The sequence below is a fragment of the Trematomus bernacchii genome, unplaced genomic scaffold (assembly GCF_902827165.1).
Source record: "Trematomus bernacchii unplaced genomic scaffold, fTreBer1.1, whole genome shotgun sequence".
Taxonomy (NCBI): domain Eukaryota; kingdom Metazoa; phylum Chordata; class Actinopteri; order Perciformes; family Nototheniidae; genus Trematomus; species Trematomus bernacchii.
This window is the reverse complement of record NW_022987618.1, coordinates 865861-888512: the sequence shown is the minus strand read 5'-3', so window position 1 is coordinate 888512 and position 22652 is coordinate 865861. Positions and strand designations below refer to the sequence as shown.

Below are 22652 nucleotides of genomic sequence, written 5' to 3'. Positions count from 1 at the left end.
TAAGGACACATCAATGCTCACATCCACCACAATCACCGCCGCAAGTGTTGGTCTAACTCATATACTGTGGTTCAGTGTTTCATTCTCAAAGATGTCAAAGGCTTTATTGTTATATACACAGAAGCTACAGTGTAGATATGGCAAGGACAATCTTAAGTGCCAAGCTCCTCCAACAATGCAACATAATATATACAGTGGAGGAAATAAGTATTTGATCCCTTGCAGATTTTGTAAGTTTGCCAACCTACAAAGAAATTAACAGTCTATGATTTTAATGGTAGGTTTATTTGACTAATGAGAGAAAGAAATTGACATTATATAAAAGATAACGTTTTATTTGCATTTAACTGAGGGAAATAAGTATTTGATCCCCTTGCAGAACATGTGTCAGTTCTTGGTGGAGAAACCCTTGTTGGACACACAGAGGTCAGCCGCTTCTTGTAGTTGGTCTGCAGGTTTGTGCACATCTCAGGAAGGATGTTGGTCCACTCCTCTCTGAAGACCCTCTCCAAATCCTGCAGGTTTTGAGGCTGATGCTTGGCCTCTGGAAGCTTCAGCTCCCTCCACAGATTTTCTATGGGATTGAGCTCAGGAGACTGGCTAGGCACCTCCATCACCTACATGTGCTTCTTCTTTAGCCACTCCTGTGTTGCCTTGGCCGTATGTTCAGGGTCATTGTCCTGCTGGAAGACCCCTCCATGACCCATTTTCAGAGTCCTGGCTGAGGGAAGGAGGCTATCGGCCAAGATGTTACGTTACATGTCCCCGTACATCCTCTCCTCGGTGCAGGGAAGTCCTCCTGTCCCCTTAGCAGAGAAACACCCCCAAAGCATAATGTTTCCACCTCCATGCCTGACGGGGGGGGGGATGGTGTTCTGGGGTTATAGTCAGCATCTCTTCCTCCAAACACGGCATGTCGAGTTGATGCCAAAGATCTTGATGTTGGTCTCATCTGACCACAACACCTTCTCCCAAGCCTTCTCTGAATCATTCAGATGTTCATTGTCAATCTTCAGACGGGCCTCTCATGTTCTTCTTGAGCAGGGGGGGGGGGGGGGGGGGGGGGGGGGGGGGGCTTCAGGCGCTGCAGGATTTGATCCATTATGGTGTAGTGTGTTCCCAATAGTTTTCTTGGTGACTGTGATCCCAGCTGCCTTGAGATCATTAACAAGTTCCTCCTGTGTAGTTCTGGGCTGATCCCTCACCTTTCTCATGATCATCAATACCCCACGGGGGGGCCCGTCTGGGGCGACTGATGCTCATTTTGTGTTTCTTCCATTTCTGAATAATGGCACCAACAGTTGTCTCCTTCTCACCAAGCTGCTTTCTGATGGTCTTGTAGCCAGTCCCAGCCTTGTGCAGGTCTACAGTCTGGTCCCTGAGGTCCTTAGACAGCTCTTTAGTCTTGCCCCTGGTGGAGAGGTTGGAATCTGATTGATTGATTCTGTGGACAGGTGTCTTTTATACAGGTAACTAGTTGATGTTAGGAGTACTTTCCTAAAGGAACAGGACTCATGTAACTGGTCTGTGGGAGCCAGAATCCTTGTTGGTTGCAAGGGGATCAAATACTTATTTCACACAATTAAATGCAAATACATTTTTATCTTTTATATAATGTCAATTTCTCGATTTCTTTTGTATATTCTTACAAATATTTTGTATATTAATTTCTCTGTAAGTGGGCAAACTTACAAAGTCTGCAAGGGATCAAATACTTATTTCCTATATAGAACACAAAACAAAAACCAAGTAAATGCACGAGACGTGTAAATAGAATAAGATAGACAAGTAAAGACATTCAAATGAAATATTGTACAGTGAAATCAAATCAAATGTATTGTTTATTGTAGTGATATATAATAAAATAAATAAATGGTCAGATGCAAGCAGATGAAGTCTTCAGGGCTCGGTGCATCTCCATCTGTCTCCAGCACTGACCCTGTCTTTGGCATTGCAGGGTCACGGATGGTAACGTGGATGGCGACAGCTCCCAATCTGAGGTCAGTTTTCCTGCTGCTGTACCTCATTGTGTCTTGAGTGTTTATTTGCAATGTTCACAGTGTACCCCCCCCCCCCCCCCCCCCCCCATGCAGGAACATGTCTTCTCCTCTGAACCCCACCAGATACTGGACCTGGTGACAGAGTTTACAGATCAGGTCTTGTCACTGACTCGCATCTCAAACTGGGTGGATGAGCCACTGAAGGAGCTCGTGCAGGACATAGAGATGAGCCACTGAAGGAGCTCGTGCAGGACATAGAGACCACCTCTAGGAAAATGTAAGCATGATTTATCCTGAGGTTAGTTTGACTCTAGAAAGGAATAGCCCTAAATAATATGCAGAGGCTAAAGCATTAGATATATGGATATATGGATATATGGATGTATGGATATATGGATGTATGGATGTATGGATGTATGGATGTATGGATATATGGATGTATGGATGTATGGATGTATGGATGTATGGATGTATGGATGTATGGATGTATGGATGTATGGATGTATGGATGTATGGATGTATGGATGTATGGATGTATGGATGTATGGATATATGGATATATGGATGTATGGATGTATGGATGTATGGATGTATGGATGTATGGATGTATGGATGTATGGATATATGGATGTATGGATGTATGGATGTATGGATGTATGGATATATGGATGTATGGATGTATGGATGTATGGATGTATGGATATATGGATATATGGATATATGGATATATGGATGTATGGATATATGGATGCATGGATGCATGGATATATGGATGTATGGATGTATGGATGTATGGATGTATGGATGTATGGATGTATGGATGTATGGATATATGGATGTATGGATATATGGATGTATGGATGTATGGATGTATGGATGTATGGATGTATGGATATATGGATATATGGATATATGGATGTATGGATATATGGATGCATGGATGCATGGATATATGGATGTATGGATGTATGGATGTATGGATGTATGGATGTATGGATGTATGGATGTATGGATGTATGGATGCATGGATGCATGGATATATGGATGTATGGATGTATGGATGTATGGATATATGGATGTATGGATGTATGGATGTATGGATGTATGGATGCATGGATGCATGGATGTATGGATGTATGGATGTATGGATGTATGGATGTATGGATGTATGGATGTATGGATGTATGGATATATGGATGTATGGATGTATGGATGTATGGATATATGGATATATGGATGTATGGATGTATGGATGTATGGAAATATGGATGTATGGATGTATGGATGTATGGATGTATGGAAATATGGATGTATGGATGTATGGATATATGGATATATGGATATATGGATATATGGATGTATGGATATATGGATGTATGGATGTATGGATGTATGGATATATGGATGTATGGATGTATGGATGTATGGATGTATGGACGGGGGGTGGAGGGCGGGCAGACCCAGGTGGATGGACGGATGGACGGGTGGGTGGATGAATACTTTATTCATCCCAAATTGTGAAATCATGTTGTCACAGCAGCAGTGTTATCATGCATTCGACAAGTTACAAATGTAAAAAAGATAGAATAAGATACAAATAAAATTAAAAGTGACACTAGCAGCAAGTATATACAAATTCACAATAGAAAGGACATATATCACTAGAGTATTTAAATAATACACAATATAACGAAAATATAGAATACATTGAATACTTTAAAGTCTACAATATACAATCTCCCTAAGCTACAGAAATATATAGAAATGTACTACAGACACTTATTGGCATAGTATTATATATTAATTACAACTGTGCAAAGCAGCTGTTGTGCAAATTGTTGTGGGTTATAGAAAAAGAGACAGGTGCACTCCCAAGTACCTGTAGTCCTTCCCCATAACAACATCCTCTCCCAGAATGCACAGGGGCTGTTGAAACATCCTCTTCCTTCTGAAGTCAATGAGCTTTAACAAAAGACAACAAACTAAAGGTATTATTAAGACAAAAAAGAGGCATGTACAATACAAAAACATGTAAAGTAAAAAACGGGACTAAGGGAACATAAAAAACCCACAAACCAACCAATACAATTGAAAAAGATAAAATACGGACTTCCGGGGACGCCATGTTCTGAGACACATGTCGGGTGTTCCCAGGACTGAGATGACAGTCAATGCTCAGATAATAAGGTTCAATATCTTAGTGTAACTTTTCATAAGATCAAGAAATTATAATTCCTATTCCGTTGTGAGGGATGTGAAGCAGCCAATCACACTGAGTAACAGTTATGATTTTGTTTATCAGTAAATAAGTGTTTGGGCGAGGGTAATAATCGCCTCTCCTCTATTACTAAGGCTGGAGCCACACGAGGACGATAACGCAAACGGACCAAAATCGATATCAAAAAAGTCTTCCGTCCACACGCAACAGGCACCAGAAACGTGTCCGTTCACACGAGACCGCTCGAAAGCGCTGGAGACGCTGTAGTACATATGCCGGGCCTGTAAGTGGCGCTGTACTCCTGCCGCAAAAGCAGCGAAGAAGACTTCCCGCGCATGGTTGCCATGGTTGCCATGGTTGCCATGGTTGCCCTTCTGTTTATTCTCCGCTGTGGACGCTCTGGCTCTTTTTCTCCCTCCCCGAGGCAAGCGTTTGCTCCTGCTGCTGTAATTCTCTCCGGTTAGTCCACCAGCAGATGACAAACACCCACCTCTCCGCCTCTTCCAAGGAACGAGGGGACCGTGCGGCAGAGTTTCAGTTAGATTTTTTTTTCGCCGGTCAACATGTCCGTTAAAGTTTAAATCTTCCGGACAAAATTAGAAAAGTGCCGGTCAAAGGTCTTCTTTGTTATTTATTGAGCTTTAAAACAAATTGATAACGACTCTATATAATAATATAATAATAAAAAACGGAGCCTCTCTTTTCCTCCCCGTCTCCTGACAGCCCAGCAGCTGATCTCTGAGCAGGAGAGGTGGGGAGAGGCGGGGCTATTGCTTCAACGTTATCAGGAAATGATCGTATAGGCGTAAACACGGAGCCGTTTGCCCCCCCAGAGCGTTTAGTTCGTCGAATATTCTAATATACATTTGCTTTCAAATTCCCATCCCTATCTTATATCCATGACATGTTTGTGAATTCTGCACATGTGTGTGATGAAATTATAAAGGGGGTTACACACAGAGTCTTTTTGAGAAGGAACAAACTCAAAGGGCGCTACAACTCAAGATGGAGATGTATTGAGAGGAGTGGTCGCCTGTTATAAGGTATATAGCAAAGTGAACATATTTTAGACATTACATTGGACATTTTGGAATAGTAAAATAAGACATACAGAGAGGTTAATAATCCTTAACCTCTTTGTATGTCTAATACTTTTGTATTGAGAAATATTATTTTATATTGTACTTTTTTATTTTTAAACAGTATTATTCGCATCTTTATGTTTGAAAAATCTCCCTGGTCCCCGGCTTGAGCTTCAATCTCAGGATCCATGTATCTGTGATCCTCTCCAGAATGGAAGGAGTCATCACATACAGAGCATCAACTAGTTCCTGAACAGTGTCCTTCACATGCTGATATCCAAGAGAGGGAGTTACACAGTCACAAGATGGAGGAATAGAAAGCAGTATTCAATGTTTACTTCAGATTAGCTCCACGTCAGAAATGAGCATGCTTGTCATATGTCTATCTCCATAGAGGCTGAATCATCATGTTAATCACATAGCTATCATATGCCTCAAACAGTCCTGATGCTCTTCTAGGTAATCAGACATCCTGTCATGTTCACAGCTACAGTTATGATACCTTTGTTATCATGTTACTCTCATGTTGGAAGAGGACATTCAGGATTTTCCCAACACTTTACCATGTTGTGTGAGACTGGCTTTCAAGGAACTTGTTTTAATAAATGTTCAAAAGAAAAACATGAAGTGCTAGATACTAAGCTGTGACCAGCATGTGATAATAAACTGATGAATGTCTCTCTCCCCTGTGTGTGTGCAGGGAAGAGGATGATAAGAAACTTACGCTGCAGCTGGGCGAGATAAAGGACAGGATCGTCAGCGACCAGGAGAGAGCCGCCACGCTCAAAAAGAAGGTTCAGCTCCACGACTCGTTAAAAACAGAGGACCACGTAAGGAAGCCCAGTGTACTGTACGTTAGATACAGCAGAGTAGAACTCTGAAGGATGCACTTTCATTTGATTTAACCTACAATTTAAAAAGCAAGAAATCATCTAAAGTGGTATCCTATCTCACCGCAGCACACATTCCAGCAGACTCTGGGACAGTTTCACCCCACAGGCCATTAGACTGCTACCACTTCATACAATCAATCTGTTTGCATCTGAAATATTGATCTATTATTACAATAAACAGTATTTTATTTCACTGTACAGAATGTAATATTACATTCTATCTTTAGCTCATCTTATTTGATTTGACTTATAGTTAACTTCTCCTGCATTACTTGCACATTAGTCTTGCAACATTCTCTTGCACTATTTTATTTATTCTCTGTTCCTTCCTGCACTACTTTTTATTGTTTTTGTTTTGTTTTATGTTGCATTGTTCCTGTGACTTTAAGGTCGCCTATTATTCAAAATCCACTTGTTCATGTCTTTTATACATACACATGTGTCCCCTCTGTGTTAAGAGACTCACAACGTTTCAGGAACAAAGATTCGCTCTCTTTCTGTCCTGATCCAACCATATCAAAAAGTAAAAATATGAAAAAAGGCTTTGCAGAGGGGTGTGGCCTGCAGCATCTCATTGAGATGTTTGATATGTGTTTCTGTCTGTTCCCTACCTACAGGATACGATGTCGGATGCTCTGGGTGTGAAGATAACTGAAGTGCATCGCTGCTGCGTGGACTCCCATATGACCTACCTCAGCACCTTGGAGAAGCTGTCCAGTGTTGAATACCGTATATCTGTACTGTTCCAGTTCTTGGAGAGCATCCCTAAAGAGAACCTGAAGACACTGAGGCTGATCAAGGACAACGATAGGAGGGGCAGGTCTGTGTTTATGAGCCTGGAGTTAAAGGTGGATCCCAGTGGTGTTTAGATCAATATATTGTGGATCACAGTATTTATGCTTTGAATGAGAGAGTGTATGAGGGGTCATATATTTCACCCAACATGTACATAATCCTTTGTTTCCTTTTCTGAGTGTTTTACTATTTGCCCTAGAGTATTCACATATGTTGTAAATGGAAATGATATGACTTGCCAGCAATGTGAACCTGGACATTTCTGACATTGTCAGGATCAAAAATAGCAGTTTTAACCAGAAGGTGGCAATATGTGTACTCTCTGTGACAGGCTGGTTATGATCCCTACTGCAGACAATTTATCTTCAAAATATGCAATCTGTCCTATCCAAATGATCCAGAGTCCCCTAAATCTTCTAAACCCACCCAAAATTAATCAAATCAGCCCACAGAGAGTACAAAGATTGGCATTTTCTGGTTAAAACTGCCATTTTTGATCCTGAAAATGTCAGAAATGGACTCCTCAATAACCCCCAAAACCACTCAGAAATTGTCCAAATCTGCCCATTTTTTAACTAGTGTCTGTACTAAAGTTAGCATCCGGCAGTTTGTATGTGCTGGGGACCCGTACTATACATTTCTTACAGAAAACGTTGTGGTACTCAATATTTATGGATTCACAATAGGACTCTATGATGTGGCAACTAGACTAATAACAGAAAGTGCAGAAAAAAATGGGAAGACTTTGCAAATGAGCTTTTTTTAGTGTCATATGTTGCAGGCCAGTCACTAAAGTAAATGGTTTATTAACAACGTGTAGAGAGGTGCGGTTGTGTGATGAGCTCTGTTAGGTTAAACCTTCTTCTCTTGTACTGCATCATGTTCCAGGCTGCGTGAGGAGCAGCTGAGACTGGAGAAGGAGAAGCACTTAGAAATGCTGAAGAAGTGCAAGCTAAGATCAATGGATGGAAGCAAGAAAAAAGTGAGTCTTCTCTCCAACAGGAATAATGCCATATTGGAAACATTATACCACACATTTTAATTTAATCCAATTAATCAGGATCATCCTCCACTATAAGATTTATTTCTATAGTACTTCTCCTACACCAGGCGCAGCTCAAAGTGCTTTAAACACAAGGCACACATCACAAGTCAAAGCAGAGAAAGAGAATTTCACATCAGGCCAGACGTTAGAGCCTTTTAGCACATATGCCGCATAGCAACATGATATCATAGTTCAACACTTTAAGGGACACACGAGGTAAAAGGTATATTAATACAAAATAAATAATCATTTCATCAATATGATCCCTCGGTAAAATAAAGGAAGACAAAACCAATAAATACGATAAAATATAAAAACCTATTAAATTAATTAATTAATAAAACAATAAAAATAATATAATACATGTATAAAACTTGGCATCAGGTACGATTTGGGAAAAATCAGCTTGAGTACATTACAGCAACAAAAAGTTAATGTTACTTTAAAAAATACATTTTGAACAGTTTGAACTTTATCCTTTTTTCTCCAGGCTAGAAGAAAGCTCATGCCCAGGTGCTTCCCTGTTGAGCAGAAGATCAGAGTCAGTGAGGAGGACAACCTACCTGCCGAGGAAGAACTCCATGCCTTCCTCTTCACCACTGAGGACGACGAGTAGAAAATAAATCAACACATGCCATGAAAAGCCAAACATGTAGAAATATGTGTGTCCAAAAGGAATGGTAGCCGACTGAAATATTGCCACAAACAACTTCTTTGGTAACACTTTACAATAAGGTACACAAAATGTGCTTAGTTGCTGCTTAGTTACTGAGGAACTACTAGATAGTTAATGGTTAGTTAATGAGTAGTTCCTCAGTGAACTTATGGTTAGTTAGTTACTGGTAAACAGACTGGGGGGTACTGTATTAACGAATCATTCGTTAATGGTTACTTAATGAGGAGTTCCTGGGAGACTTTGATTGAAGCAATGGTCCGCTGCAGCAGGGCGCTTTTAAACCTGCCATCTTCGGCTGGCTTGGGTCCCACACTGGATCAACTGGTGGAGGTGGATCCGACTCACGTTTTACTGCTTAAGTCATCATTATTTACCTTACCATTACTTAGGCCGTTTGGGTACGGTAAACTCAAGGAACGCAAACAAAAACAGTAGTTACCCATTACCTAATGATTACCTTACCGTTACTAAAACAGTAGTTACCCATTACCTAATGCTTACTTTACCATTACTAAAACAGTAGTTACCCATTAACTAATGATTACTTTACCATTACTAAAACAGTAGTTACCCATTACCTAATGCTTACTTTACCATTACTAAAACAGTAGTTACCCATTACCTAATGCTTACTTTACCATTACTAAAACAGTAGTTACCCATTACCTAATGATTACTTTACCATTACTAAAACAGTAGTTACCCATTAACTAATGATTACTTTACCATTACTAAAACAGTAGTTACCCATTACCTAATGATTACTTTACCATTACTAAAACAGTAGTTACCCATTACCTAATGATTACTTTACCATTACTAAAACAGTAGTTACCCATTACCTAATGATTACCTTACCGTTACTAAAACAGTAGTTACCCATTACCTAATGATTACCTTACCATTACTCAAACAGTAGTTACCCATTACCTAATGATTACCTCACCATTATCTTACCATAATTTCCTTTTGTGTGAAACGCTCAATGAACTACATCTCTGGTCAACAACACACGTCACCAAGATGGCCGTCACTACTGTCTTGTCAACAAAACGATTGACTACCCTCACTATCACCACAATGAAACACGTCCTGAAGAATGTCATGCAAAGCTGCCTGCCTGCCTTCCTTTGATTCTCTCTGAACTGCCTGGTCGTTTTAATGTTTAATGTCAACCATTTGTGCAGATAGCATGAAGTAGAGAAGATCGCTAGCGTTAGCGTTAGCATTTCTCCCCCGGGCTTAAATTGTGTATTATAGAATGATCACACCGGTGACAGTACTCTTCAAAGGGTTCACGAAATATGACTACTACTCTTACTGTTTAACATTTTGGGTTACTTAATGTTACTTCATGTTAAGGCTAATAAAAATGACACGGCTGTAATGCTAACTAACGTGCTAGCTACTAGCTAGGTAGCTAACTTGATCTACACACTCCTCTTTCATCAGACGGGAAGCGAAAGAACGAGCAAGACCCATTGCTGGTATGATAACAACCTGGTACTAAGCACACAGGCATCTTGTTAAAGTTATCTTATCTTAGCCACCGCCATATAGATAGATTATATCTATATGGCGCTGATCGTATATATACGGTATTATACGTGTATCGTAGTGTCTCAATTGTGACATCACTTACGCGACTCTGGGATTTGTAGTCTTTCTAGTTTCGTATTTTTCAAAGTCTTATATTTCAACAGTTTTAAGACAAACTGTGACTTTTTTGACATGGAAATGATTTTTTAAGATTGACAAACATCATATGTGTAATTCATGGCACAATTCAAACGGGATCGAAAGATAAGTTTTCTCTCCCCATTGACTTCAATGCATAATTTTTCCGAAATAAGGTCCCATACCCCGGAAGTAAGTGGGAGGGACTTCGCCACTCTATTGAATTCAATAGGGAGAGAAAGATTATCTTTGGATCCCGTTTGAATTGTGCCACGAATTACACATATGATGTTTGTCAATTTAAAAAATAATTTCCATGTCAAAAAAGTCACAGTTTGTCGTAAAACTGTTGAAATATAAGACTATGAAAAATACGCAACTAGAAAGACTACAAATCCCAGAGTCCCGGTCCCGCATGCTGGCTCTTAGGAACAGACTAACTCCCCTTGTGTGTATGTACAGCTCTCAACATGCCCAGACTTGGAGTGATTTTCACCTCGTTTAATACTTTCCGCCTCATTCTGAAAGAAAGAAGTGAAATGTGCCAACGTGACGGCCGTCTGGGTGTGTGGTGCGAGACGGGAGATGGAGTTCATTGAGCGCTTTCACACCAACAAATGTGTTACTTCACAGTTTTACGACACATTTTTATTTTTTTGACTTGGAAATTTATCTTTTAAATTGACAAACATCATATGTGTAATTCGTGGCACAATTCAAACGGGATCCAAAGATCATCTTTCTCTCTCCATTGACTTCAATACATACTTTTTCCAAAATAAGGTCCCATGGAAAGGGAGGGACTTCGCCTCTCTATCGATTTTTGGCGCTTTAAAAAAAATTCTTTATACAAACACTGTCATTATCAGATGTTTAGATGAAGCATGAAGAATACAAATTAACAAATACGACAGAAGTATACAAATCCTTAAAATAAATACCTTTTCCACTGCTTTTGAGCAATTTAAACAACTTGATGAGAAAAGATGACGGAAATAAAACAAATCCAAAAATGATTTTCAAATTGCTGCCATGCACTTCTTTAAAAAGCTTTATTTAAAACTGTCAACTTACAAAAAAAACACTCAAATGTTCAAAATGTTCCAAAAACAATACAAAAAATAAAAAGACCACAGAAATAAAATTCAACGTAGAATAAATACAGTTGAAACTGCTTTCAAGCACTTTAAAAAAAACTTTATTCAAAACTGTCACATACAAACTGTCAATAGGCGCTTTCACACCAAGTACTATGCCGTACTTAGTTCATCAGAACTCTTTAGTTCTGATGAACTAAAGAGCAGATCGCGTTCACACCGGAATAAGTCCCTGGGTGCGTTTCACTTCTCTTATTTTTCATTTCCTCGCTCCTCGGTCTCGGTATCACCGGAAGTTGATTTGTCTGCGCCATCTTGAGTATCGTCCCAGTGGCCTTATTTGTGCCGGAGGACCGAGGACCGAGGATCGAGGAGCGATAATCGAGGAACTACCAGACCATCCTCCGGTGAAATCCTCAGACACTCGCCCCGCCCCCTTACTGTGTATCACTCACTGATTGGACGATGCAGCGCATGCACTGATCTGGCTGCTGTTAGACGATCAGCTGTGCGGCATCATCACAAACGGACGTCGCTTCACGTGACGCTCCGGAGGAAACGACGTCCCATTGCTTTTTCTCCCATGACAGTACCTGCTCTCTAGCAGGGACTGAAAAAGGGGTGAAAAGGTTCATGAACTAAGTTCTAGTTCCGGATTTCTTTGGTGTGAACGCACATTTTCGGAACTATATCGGAACTATACTGGGAAAAGTACTCCGGTGTGAAAGCGCCTAATACAACTTCTTTCAAATAGACGAAACATTCGGAAACAATAAGAAACACAGAAACGAATACAGTAATGAAACAAATTCAACGTAAATTAAATACATTTTAAAATGTTTTTCAGTGCTTTAAAGATTTTTTTTTTAAACCGTCAACATACAAACAAAGATGGGAGAAGTACTCAGATCTTGTACTTGAGTAAAAGTAGAAGTACTCAGATCTTATACTTGAGTAAAAGTAGAAGTACCAGAGTGTAGGAATACTCTGTTACAGTAAAAGTCCTGCATTCAAAATGTTCCTCAAGTAAAAGTAAAAAGTATTATCATCAAAATATAGTTAAAGGTCCCATGTCATGGCCATTTCTACTGATCATAATTCCATTGTTGAGGTCTACTAGAATACATTTACATTGTGCAATGTTCCAAACTCACATTGGTTTCTCATACAGCATCTCTGTATAGTATGTGTATTCACTCTCTGTCCTACACGGCTTGTTGGAGCTCCTGCCCCCCCCCTCCCTGTGAGCCCAGTGTGCTCCGATTGGTCGGGACGTTGCGAGGCTCGCTGCTCAGTGAGCTGGCTTACTGGTGTGGTTTCCGGGTCGGCGATACAGCGAGAACAAGCGAAACTCATCCTGAGCACACACAAACACTCACAGCCGAAGTGAAAACAATAAGTGTGGCTTGATATTGAGTAAGAGGTTTATAACGCTGTGAGAATGGGTCTGCGGAGAGCATTTCTCCACCATCCCAACTCGTCTATTACCAACCAGGGGACTCCCTGTTAGTTGAACATTTACGCTAAAGGTCCCCACCCCTCCTGGTGTGTGAGGAGCTCCGCGGATTGGTCCATTTTGGTTCCGGGAACCGCATGACGTCATGCGGTTCCCGGAAGAAACAAATAGAAAAAGAAAAATGTCCAACGAAGCGTTCTGGGGCAGCATAGACAGGTCTTTTCTGTGTCAGAGTTTTACTCTCTACAGGGTGTACTTTGAGGGTTTTTGACTCTGCAGACCGGTTACATGCAGAAAAACCTTCATAACACAAGGGGACGGGTAATAACCAGAAAAGCATGACATGGGAGCTTTAAAGTAGCGACAGTAAAAGTAGTCATTGTGCAGATTGGTCCATTTCAGAATAATATATATGATATGTTTTATAATGATTGATCATGAAAGTGTTATCAAAGCTGGTAAAGGTGCAGCTAGTTTGAATGACTTTGTATACTGCAGGGTAGCTTGTGGATTTACTCCAGGTGGAACTAAAGTCTGATTTAACACTTGGTTATATTTCACATCATTCATCCAGATCTGTGAAGTAACTAAAGGTATTAAATACATGTAGTGGAGTAGAAGTACACGATTTACCTGAAATGTAGAGGAGAAGAAGAACAAAGTAGCAAAACATTGAAATACATAAATAAAGTACAAGTATCTCAAAATTGTACCCAAGTAGTACTTGAGTTTATGAACTTAGTTACTTTACACCACTGGCTATACAGATAGAAAGACTAAGCCTTGCACAGAGGCATGAAAATACATTTTCAAAATGCTCAACAGTGCTGCCAAAATTATAAACTGACTGCTACACAATTAAAATAAATGCTTTTATATATTTATATTAGATGTGACTCTTTGGCGTTTCTGTTATTATTACCTGCTTTAGTTGTTCTGACTGCTAACATCCTGTTATTCCTCATTTTAAAGCCGATATTCCGTGGGGGGGTCGGGGGGCTCGGATCCTTGCCACCTTTTTCATACCTGATAATAATAATAATAATAATAATAATACATTTTATTTTTAGGCGCCTTTCATGACACCCAAGGACACCGTACAATTTGTTAAAAAATAAATAAATAAAACGCTAATAGGCAACAAAACATGATAAAAACACAAACAGGAAATCATGGAGGAGACAGTCAAGTGGACACAAATGAAACATATAATAGGGAGGACTACAGTGAGTAGGCAGATCTGAACAGGTGGGTTTTTAATTGGGATTTGAATATGGTGATTGTGTCTGACTGTCGGATGTGCGGGGGGAGGGAGTTCCAGAGTCTGGGAGCAGTGCAGCTAAAAGCCCGAGCACCCATGGTGACGAGGCGTGGGGTGGGGACGGTTAGCAGACCAGCAGAGGAGGAGCGGAGGGAGCGAGACGGGGTGTACTCCTGAAGAAGGTCAGCCAGATAGGGGGGGGGCCAGGTTATGTAGGGCTTTGAAAGTGAGCAGTAGGTTTTTGAAGTTGATGACTGATTGAACGGGGAGCCAGTGGAGTTGGATGAGGATGGGGGTGATGTGTTCTGAGGCCTTGGTGCCGGTGAGGATCCGGGCTGCAGAGTTCTGTATGATTTGTAGTTTGTTGATGAGCTTGGTGGGTATGCCTGAGAGGATGGCGTTACAGTAGTCGATGCAGGACGTGACAAATGCATTGACCAGGATTTCAGTGTTTGATTGAGAAAGGGATGGGCGGAGTCTGGAGATGTTGCGTATGTGGAAGAAGGCAGTCCGGGTGATGTTATTTATGTGAGGTGAAAATGAGAGGGAGCTGTCCAGGATGACACCAAGGCTCTCACCTGATGAGTTTGCATCCCTGAATTTTAATGATGCTATTTGTTTTATGTGCAATGCCGAGATCTCATGATCCTTTATGTGTTCTCTGGTCAGTCGAATCTCAGGTTGAATATTGATTATCCTGGTGCCATTTTCTTTTTCCATTGACAAGATGTGCTATTCCCGTCTGATGGTTGATATAAATGATATTGCAGAATCTGTTTTCTTCATAGATAACGTGTTTTTCATTGTTTGTTCAGTATTAAAAGGTCCAAGTCCCACAATTGAATTTAATATTCATTTGACATGTTAACTATATCATCAAGTGCTTCATGGGAGTAATTGCAGGATGACTCAATGTTTCCCTTATGCAACATGAAAGTATCACGATATGTATCGGTTGAGTATCGGTATCGTTCAGTGGTATCGGTATCGTAAAAAAGTCAACGATATGCAACCCTAGTCACAGTCAATTACTGTACCTCAAGTGCAACATCATTCCCAACTTAAACATGTATCTCACTCACTAGTATGTGACACAGTTTTATACTTCCCAACACATTCTGTATAATATCACATGTGCAATAGCGAAGCAGGGCTACTATAATATGTAGTGCAATTAACAGTAATACTCACTGTATAAAGGGCAAATGTCAAATCTGCACACACTGGGGAATTACACTTCTATAGTTGCCGACAGTTTAGTATTTTTAAAGTACCGTTACAATGTCAAACATGCTCAAAACTTTCTGACACACTCTCTTAAACATCTCGAACATTATACCTTGTTTACACAAGTTAACATCGATCCTTTTCATGTACTGACCTGTAGAAAACAGAAAAGTGCAGCAGGGTGAAATAAACACAGGATCCGGTTGATCGTCTGGATTGCTTCTACACGACACGCCCCCTATAGGACACGCCCCCTATGCGACACGCCCCCTATACGACACGCCCCCTATGCGACACGCCCCCTATACGACCCTACGGTGGCTGAGAGACATTGATACCGTACATGGCAGATTAAAAACGAATTGCAAATGTTATTGTAGCATTGCAGCAACTATTTGGCAAATAAATGAATAACCTAGTCTATCTGTTTGAGACACAGCATTATATGACTTTCAGCAGAATTCATTTTGTCTAATTAATAAATTAAAACAAAAAGGTGGCTTAGTAAACTTTATCTTATTTTTGTAGTACATATAAATTAGGTATTAATGAGATCATCTATTAATTATGTTTGTCTAACATGTATTTATACATAAATGTAGATATTTATGAACATCTAAATATAATTGTTAAAGGTTTTAAGATATAAATAATCACATCATGGGGTTATTAAGGTTTCAAACAGGTTCATGCAAGGTAGGCCTACTATAACATGAAGACATGATTTTTAAAACTAATTTCTGAATCTCACATTAGCCTGTAGTTTGGTCTGTTATTGATATGGGCTGGACACCCCTTCACAATGATCATCATTTACTTTTTTTAAACGAAATTAGGAGGGCCAGTCAGGCCACTAATGAGCTCAATCATTCACATGTATTATTATTACTTTATAAATTAAGAGTACTAGGGGTCTATTACAAAACCTATGAAGGAATCGTCATGCATTCTGAATGTTTCTGTACTTTAAAAACATCATGGCTCAAGATCCTGTTCTTGTTTAAGATTATTCATATTAATTTGTGAATTTAACATCCATATTCACTCTGCAAAACTGAAACAACTAAACTTTTTTTTTTAAAGCATTGCAGGCCTAAAGCTCCACGTCAGTGACCTATATTTTAATTTCTTCCATCAAACTTTAAAAATGGCAAACAGCATGTTTTTAAAGATTTAATCTTTTAAGAAACAAAATATCAACTTTGAACAGAAGGGTTTAAAAACACGTTTTTAATGCAAATACAAATAAAAAAGCTATTTGTCATTTCAAAATTCACTTTTATTGTCTGCGTGAAAAGCACAGTAGGCTATGAGTATGGGATTAGTTTTGTTTCATACAGATAAAGGAACACTTTCTCAGAATCAAGGAAAACTAATTTAATTTAAAAAATGAAACTATAAGTTGCAAACAAATCATTTGTGTACTCATGTAAACTATAAGTATTTTTTCTTTGTTTTAACATATCTTTTTGTTTGCAGTTCTCTTTGCTTCTTTCTCAATGATCAGACTGTAGCTCTTCTCGTTTGCGCTCCCTCATTTTTTGTTTACGATTCTGACACAAACGTCCCAGGTGGGCGGGACTTTCAGGGGTGCGTCCCCATTGGCTACTCGGTTTTTGAGTGACAGCCCACTACACCACAGATTATACAGTGCAACTCATGCAGCAAACTCCGGAGCCCACTCGGCCACGTTTGTGTTGGTGTCTCCTGGGGAGTTTTCATGAAAGTTTTTAGTTTTATTTTTTGAAATTACATTTATTTTGCTTGACTCAGTTTTGTTTCTCTTAAACTCTTAGTTTTTGCTTGATACTGAGAAAGTGTTGCTTTATCTTTATGAAACAAAACTAATTCCGTACATCTAACTTTCAATATATTTAAAAATAGATCTCTCTCGCTCATCTGCGTGCGGGGGCGGGGCCTCACAGACACGCTGCATCTCTCTCTCGCCTCTCTCTCTCTCTCTCTCGTCTCTCTCTCTTGCTCTCTCTTCATCTCTCTCTATCCTCTCTCTAGCTCATTCATCTCTCTCGCTCTCTCTTCTCATCTCTCTCAACTCTCTTCTCTCTCTCTCTCTCTCTCTCTCTCTCTCTCTCTCTCTCTCTCTCTCTCTCTCACAGATCTGCCGGTAATGAATAGTACATGTTGTGACTTGTGAGGAAACCGTTTCCACTAATAATTCCAATAAGTATTCCAAAATGTATTCACTTCAGGTTTACGAAAGTAACTATAATGAGATTACTCGTTTTTCAAATACAATGCGAGCTGAATTGATTTTTGTATTCTGATTACGTAACGCCGTTACATGTAGGCTATTGCGTTACAACCCAACCCTGCACGCACACACACACACACACACAGCACTCTCCGCAGTAGCCCTCTGGCAGTGAGTGCAGCGGGACCTGGGAGCGAAATGAGCGGCTCTGAGCTCGGGGGCGGTCCGGAGGATCTGGAGCCGCTGGGCCGGGGGCTGGTCGACCTGAGGCGGAGAGCCCTGCAGGAGCTGGCCTCCGTCAGGATCTTCTCAGACCAGTTCCTCACCAAGTTCCTGTGGGCCAGAGACCTGGACGTGGAGCTCTCCCTGAAGGTACAGCCCGTCCTGCCCGACACACACACACACACACACACACACACACACACACACACACACACACACACACACACACACACACACACACACACACACACACACACACACACACACACGCACAGTACGTTTGACTTACTTTTCATACACAAAGGTAACTCAAAGTGATTCATAAACCAAAACCAAAACAAATACTAACCCCACATTTCCAGGTAATAAGCAGTAGTCACACATAGCTTTGTGATAAATAACAACACTTAATACACAGGACTTAATAAAGCAAGAATAAAATAAGAACAAAATAAAAATAAATAATAAGAAAATTAAAAATAAAAACCAGTAAAAATACAAATTCAATTAAAAGTTTTAAAGTTGTTGTGTATGTAAGGAAAAGGTACAGAAAGTGTGTATACATATGAAATAAAAACAGATGAGTGTGAGGCGATGTGTGGGTAGAAGTGTGAAGTCAGGCTAATGCAGTATACGAGTAATAATATTATAAGTATTTTACACACACACTTCAGAGAGAGGAGTATTTTACACACACACTTCAGAGAGAGGAGTATTTTACACACACACTTCAGAGAGAGGAGTGTTTTACACACACACTTCAGAGAGAGGAGTCAGATTGACTTAATGAAGTATAGAGCTGTTTATGACTGCTGCAGGCAGAGGTGGGAGAAGTACTCAGATCTTGTACTTAAGTAAAAGTAGACCCTGCTGAAAAAAACAGCTTAGACCAGCCAGTCAATATTAGGCTTTATTAGTTTGCTGGTTTTGAGGGGTTTTGGACACTTTAGCTGGTCAGGATAGCTGGTTTGGTCACAGTGTTCTAGCTGGTCACCATTAGCTGGTCAGACTGGTATGATCTTGAGTAGAACTTTAGCTGGGATTACTTGATGGTTAAGCTGGTCATATATGATGATGAAACACTCTCACCCAATTGCACTAGCTCAATGAACATCTATCATTTCAGATCAGAGCACCTACCTCACCAGAAAGGTACCAGAATGTATAGAATGTATTGTCTGTAAATAAATACTCATACATCAAATGATTAGAAGCAAGAAAATAATTTATAACACACAATGAACATTAACACACATTTGAAAACATTTCAAAACACCCATTACTTCATATTTGTAAGCAATTTCCTTCAACTGTTTCTTTCCGCTTTTCACAAGGTCCTGCATTTTTTGTGAAATGTAGTAACCGGCCAACTTCTCCCTCTTGGTCTTCTCCACGTTTTGTGAATTCAGCCATCCTCTGAAGCACTCTTGAAAAGAGAAAGGAACAACAGATTAACTTTTAGCTTTGTGTTATGATTACTTAAATATGTGCACTGTGAGATGAAAAATAAACATTTACTGTGATTGGTCTATTATCCACGCAATACAATCCTCGTGTTCTGTGAACGGTTGGTGAGGTAATCCAGGATCCAGGAGGTGAGGTGGTGATCCACCCCCGAGAGCTGCAGCTTGTCCAGTGGGGTCTGGATGGTGTTGAAGGCACTGGAGAAATCAAAGAACATGATCCTCACAGAGCCCCGAGCCTTCTCCAGGTGGGAGAGGGACCTCTGCAGCAGGATACCAAACCATATGTGTGATCGGGTTATGGATGGTCAAATTCATTATTTATTTATTTCAGCGATGAGTGTATCTGCTACATTTTAGGCATTTTTTGCTACTCTCTAAATGCGTCGTTCAGGCACTTTACAAACAAGCCTTCATGTGATCCAGTACTTGAACGAGCCATCGGGTACTTACAGTTTTGTACACTAAAACTATATCCATTAGAGAAAAAGTGACTTTGGACACTGTTGATAGTGTAGACACATGTAGACAGAGCAAAAACATCTGTGCATAAATACAAATTAATTTTGACTGAATAGCATTCAGTGGCTCCAGTTTCAGGGTCTTGTGGATGTCGGTTCACAGTTACACTGACAATCACAGAGCTTCAGAATTCAGAAGTCAAAATGTGTCCCTCTTGAGGCAACTAAAACACTAAATACTGCATATATTTATCTGGTTAGGCTTGCCAAATATTATCCTAGACATTTTTTTTTGGTGTAAAACAAGCAATACAGAAATATTAAATCCGCTAATTGTAAATGATAAGGTCACCCTACATTGATAAAAGATCAAATAATAAAATACACTGGCGTACCGCAGACTGTATACTGTAGTACGCAGTGTTTGATGGCTGTTGAGTAGAGCTGGTCCTCTGGTTGGCTCAACATGAAGCTGAGTGGTTTACTGTGCACACACCTGGAGCTCACCCAACTGTGTGTAAGCTCAGCAGTCTGAATCACTGGCACACAAACTGACCCTGACTCTTACCACACAAATTCTTCTTGGATTTGCTTTTAATAAAACTTCGCAACTGAATTAGTTTTTTTATTTTCGGTTTGATCAGTATTTACCTTGAGGGTTTGGTACTGGGAACAGAACAGATTATAGGCGATAAACCCATTTGATCTGTGTCGACCTGTAGCTGATAGCACTTGTTTAGCATGTGTTCTATAGTGCACCAGTATTTCAACTGCAGTCACAGGGGGGGGGGTGGACGCAGTTAATTCCTATGAATAACTCTCATTTCCTGTGTCCTGTGCAGCTGTTACTGAACTATCAGCGGTGGCGCAGGGAGAGTCCTGAGATCAGCCGCTGTCTGTCCCCCTCCTCTGTGCTCGGCCTCCTCAACACAACGTACCACGCTGTCCTCCCCCAGCGGGACCACAGCGGCAGCAGGGTGCTCATCTACAGGATCGGTCAGTAAACCTGTGTTCTTTGTGTGGATATATATATATTTGCTTTGCTAACACATTCCAATATAAGGTGATATATTCATATATATATTTATGTTCCTGTTGATACGTGTTGTAACCAGAGCTTACTGCTACAGACTGATGCAATGTGAATGAAGACAGAGTACAGTGGTTTCTGTTTGCAGGACAGTGGGACCCAAAAGACTGGTTGGCCTTCCAGGTGTTCAGTGTCAGCCTGATGACATCAGAGATCATCTCCATGGAAACGGAGACACAGACGCAGGGTCTGAAGGCCATTTTTGACCTGCAGGGATGGAGCTTAGGCCACGCTCTGCAGGTTAACCCTTCCCTGGCCAGAAAGATTTCCTCTGTGCTTTCGGTAGGCCTAGCATCCTGCTCCAGGTCAGCTTTATGTGAACACAGCTCTTACTATGTGCTGTGAAGCTGGACACACAACTCTACATATGCTAAGGTGCAATGCTGCATCCATAATCAAACATTATACTAAATAAACACTATATAACAGAAAGGAGAAATCGATGTCTCCACTAACCTCCTCATGCAACACGGCATTTCGTGTTATAGTCACGAAATTAATCTATTGATTCGTGTTCACCAACACGATTTCGCCATTTTTTTCGTGTCACACAGAACGATTTTAAAAGCAATGTAAATAATAACAAATTAGAAGGAAAAAGACATTTAAAAAAATACAGATTTCAGTATTCTGACACAGAACGATTTTAGAAGCAATGTATTTATATTGGTAGTATGTTTCGTGCCTGCACCAAATAATAACAAATTAGAAGGAAATAGAGATGACATAAAATACAGATGTCAGTATTCTGAGGCTCTGAGACATTTCTTTTCCTCACTGACGGCAAAAAAACTCAGACATTATACAATTTAAAATAAAAGGGATAGGGTTAGGCTAGGGTAAGATATTGAGTAAGAACATGTTTTTATGAACCACACAGCTTCTGGTCTTCCAAGACCCGACCGGACAAAAAGACGTGTTGCAGGCACGAAACATACTACCAATAGAAATACATTGCTTTTAAAATCGTTCTGTGTGACACGAAAAAAAGGTGAAAATCGTGTTGGTGAACACGAATCAATAGATTAAATTAATTTCGTGACTAATAACACGAAATGCCGTGAGACTGGGTTGCCCCATGACTGCATGTTGCACACAGGAAGGTTATTTCTGTAACGTTCTTGCGTAAGTTAGGAACACAGCTAAACAACACACCATTAAAGCAGCACATTGTTAGAGTCAATATGTTTGTTAGTTAGCTACAGTTTCAGAGTGGAATTCACTAATACTGCACTGTGGTAGATCCAGCTGTGGCATTACAGGTGCATCTGTACTGAGTATGCTACTTCTGATCAAACAGCGTTGTGGACCGCAACATTCCCAGCTCTCAGTCCTGGCTCTCAGCAGCATTTAGCACTTAGCGCTACTTTAGCAACAAGTAAAGAAAGCAGAATTGTTTCCCCCCAAAGTTAAACAAGTTTCAATAAATGATCTTGGTGCTGTGAAACCTTCTTTGCTCCAAGAGGCTTCAACATAACGAAGTATGGGAATGAGTCCTTTTGTTCAGCCTTATCTTCCCTCCCTTTGAGCATTATTATCAGATCGGCCGGTAGAAAGATGATTTTTTACAGTGATAATTTTTGATTGCTTAGAAATATTGTTTATTGAAATAGCTGAACAGCTTCAGTGTTCAATTTGTTCACATTTTTACAGAATGTGTTTTCCTTTTGTTTTTCAAGTCTAAGAGCGTTATATTGTTTCTACACCCGTCCTTGTATGTGTGTGTTTGCATGTCCAGGACTCTTTTCCACTGAAAGTCCGAGGTATCCATCTGGTG

At 40.2% G+C, this 22652-nt stretch overlaps 2 protein-coding genes across 2 annotated transcripts in view; both read left to right on the top strand.

Annotated features, from left to right (window-relative positions):
* The first annotated feature begins 3428 nt into the window (after positions 1–3428).
* Positions 3429–8671, top strand: LOC117484231 (coiled-coil domain-containing protein 38-like). Its single transcript, XM_034132695.1, has 5 exons — positions 3429–3484; positions 6001–6130; positions 6811–7013; positions 7877–7970; positions 8524–8671. The coding sequence occupies exons 1-5, from the start codon at positions 3429–3431 to the stop codon at positions 8647–8649; spliced, it is 609 nt and encodes a 202-aa protein (XP_033988586.1). The 3' UTR covers positions 8650–8671.
* A 9105-nt stretch (positions 8672–17776) lies between these two features.
* ttpa (tocopherol (alpha) transfer protein) overlaps positions 17777–22652 on the top strand; it is a 6249-nt gene continuing 1373 nt past the window's right edge. Inside the window, exons 1-4 of the mRNA XM_034132692.1 lie at positions 17777–18011; positions 20628–20781; positions 20964–21157; positions 22614–22652. The exon at positions 22614–22652 is cut by the window's right edge and continues 72 nt beyond it. Of these exons, the coding sequence (XP_033988583.1) occupies positions 17838–18011; positions 20628–20781; positions 20964–21157; positions 22614–22652 (561 nt within the window). The 5' untranslated portion in view covers positions 17777–17837. The remainder of the gene's footprint in view (positions 18012–20627; positions 20782–20963; positions 21158–22613) is intronic.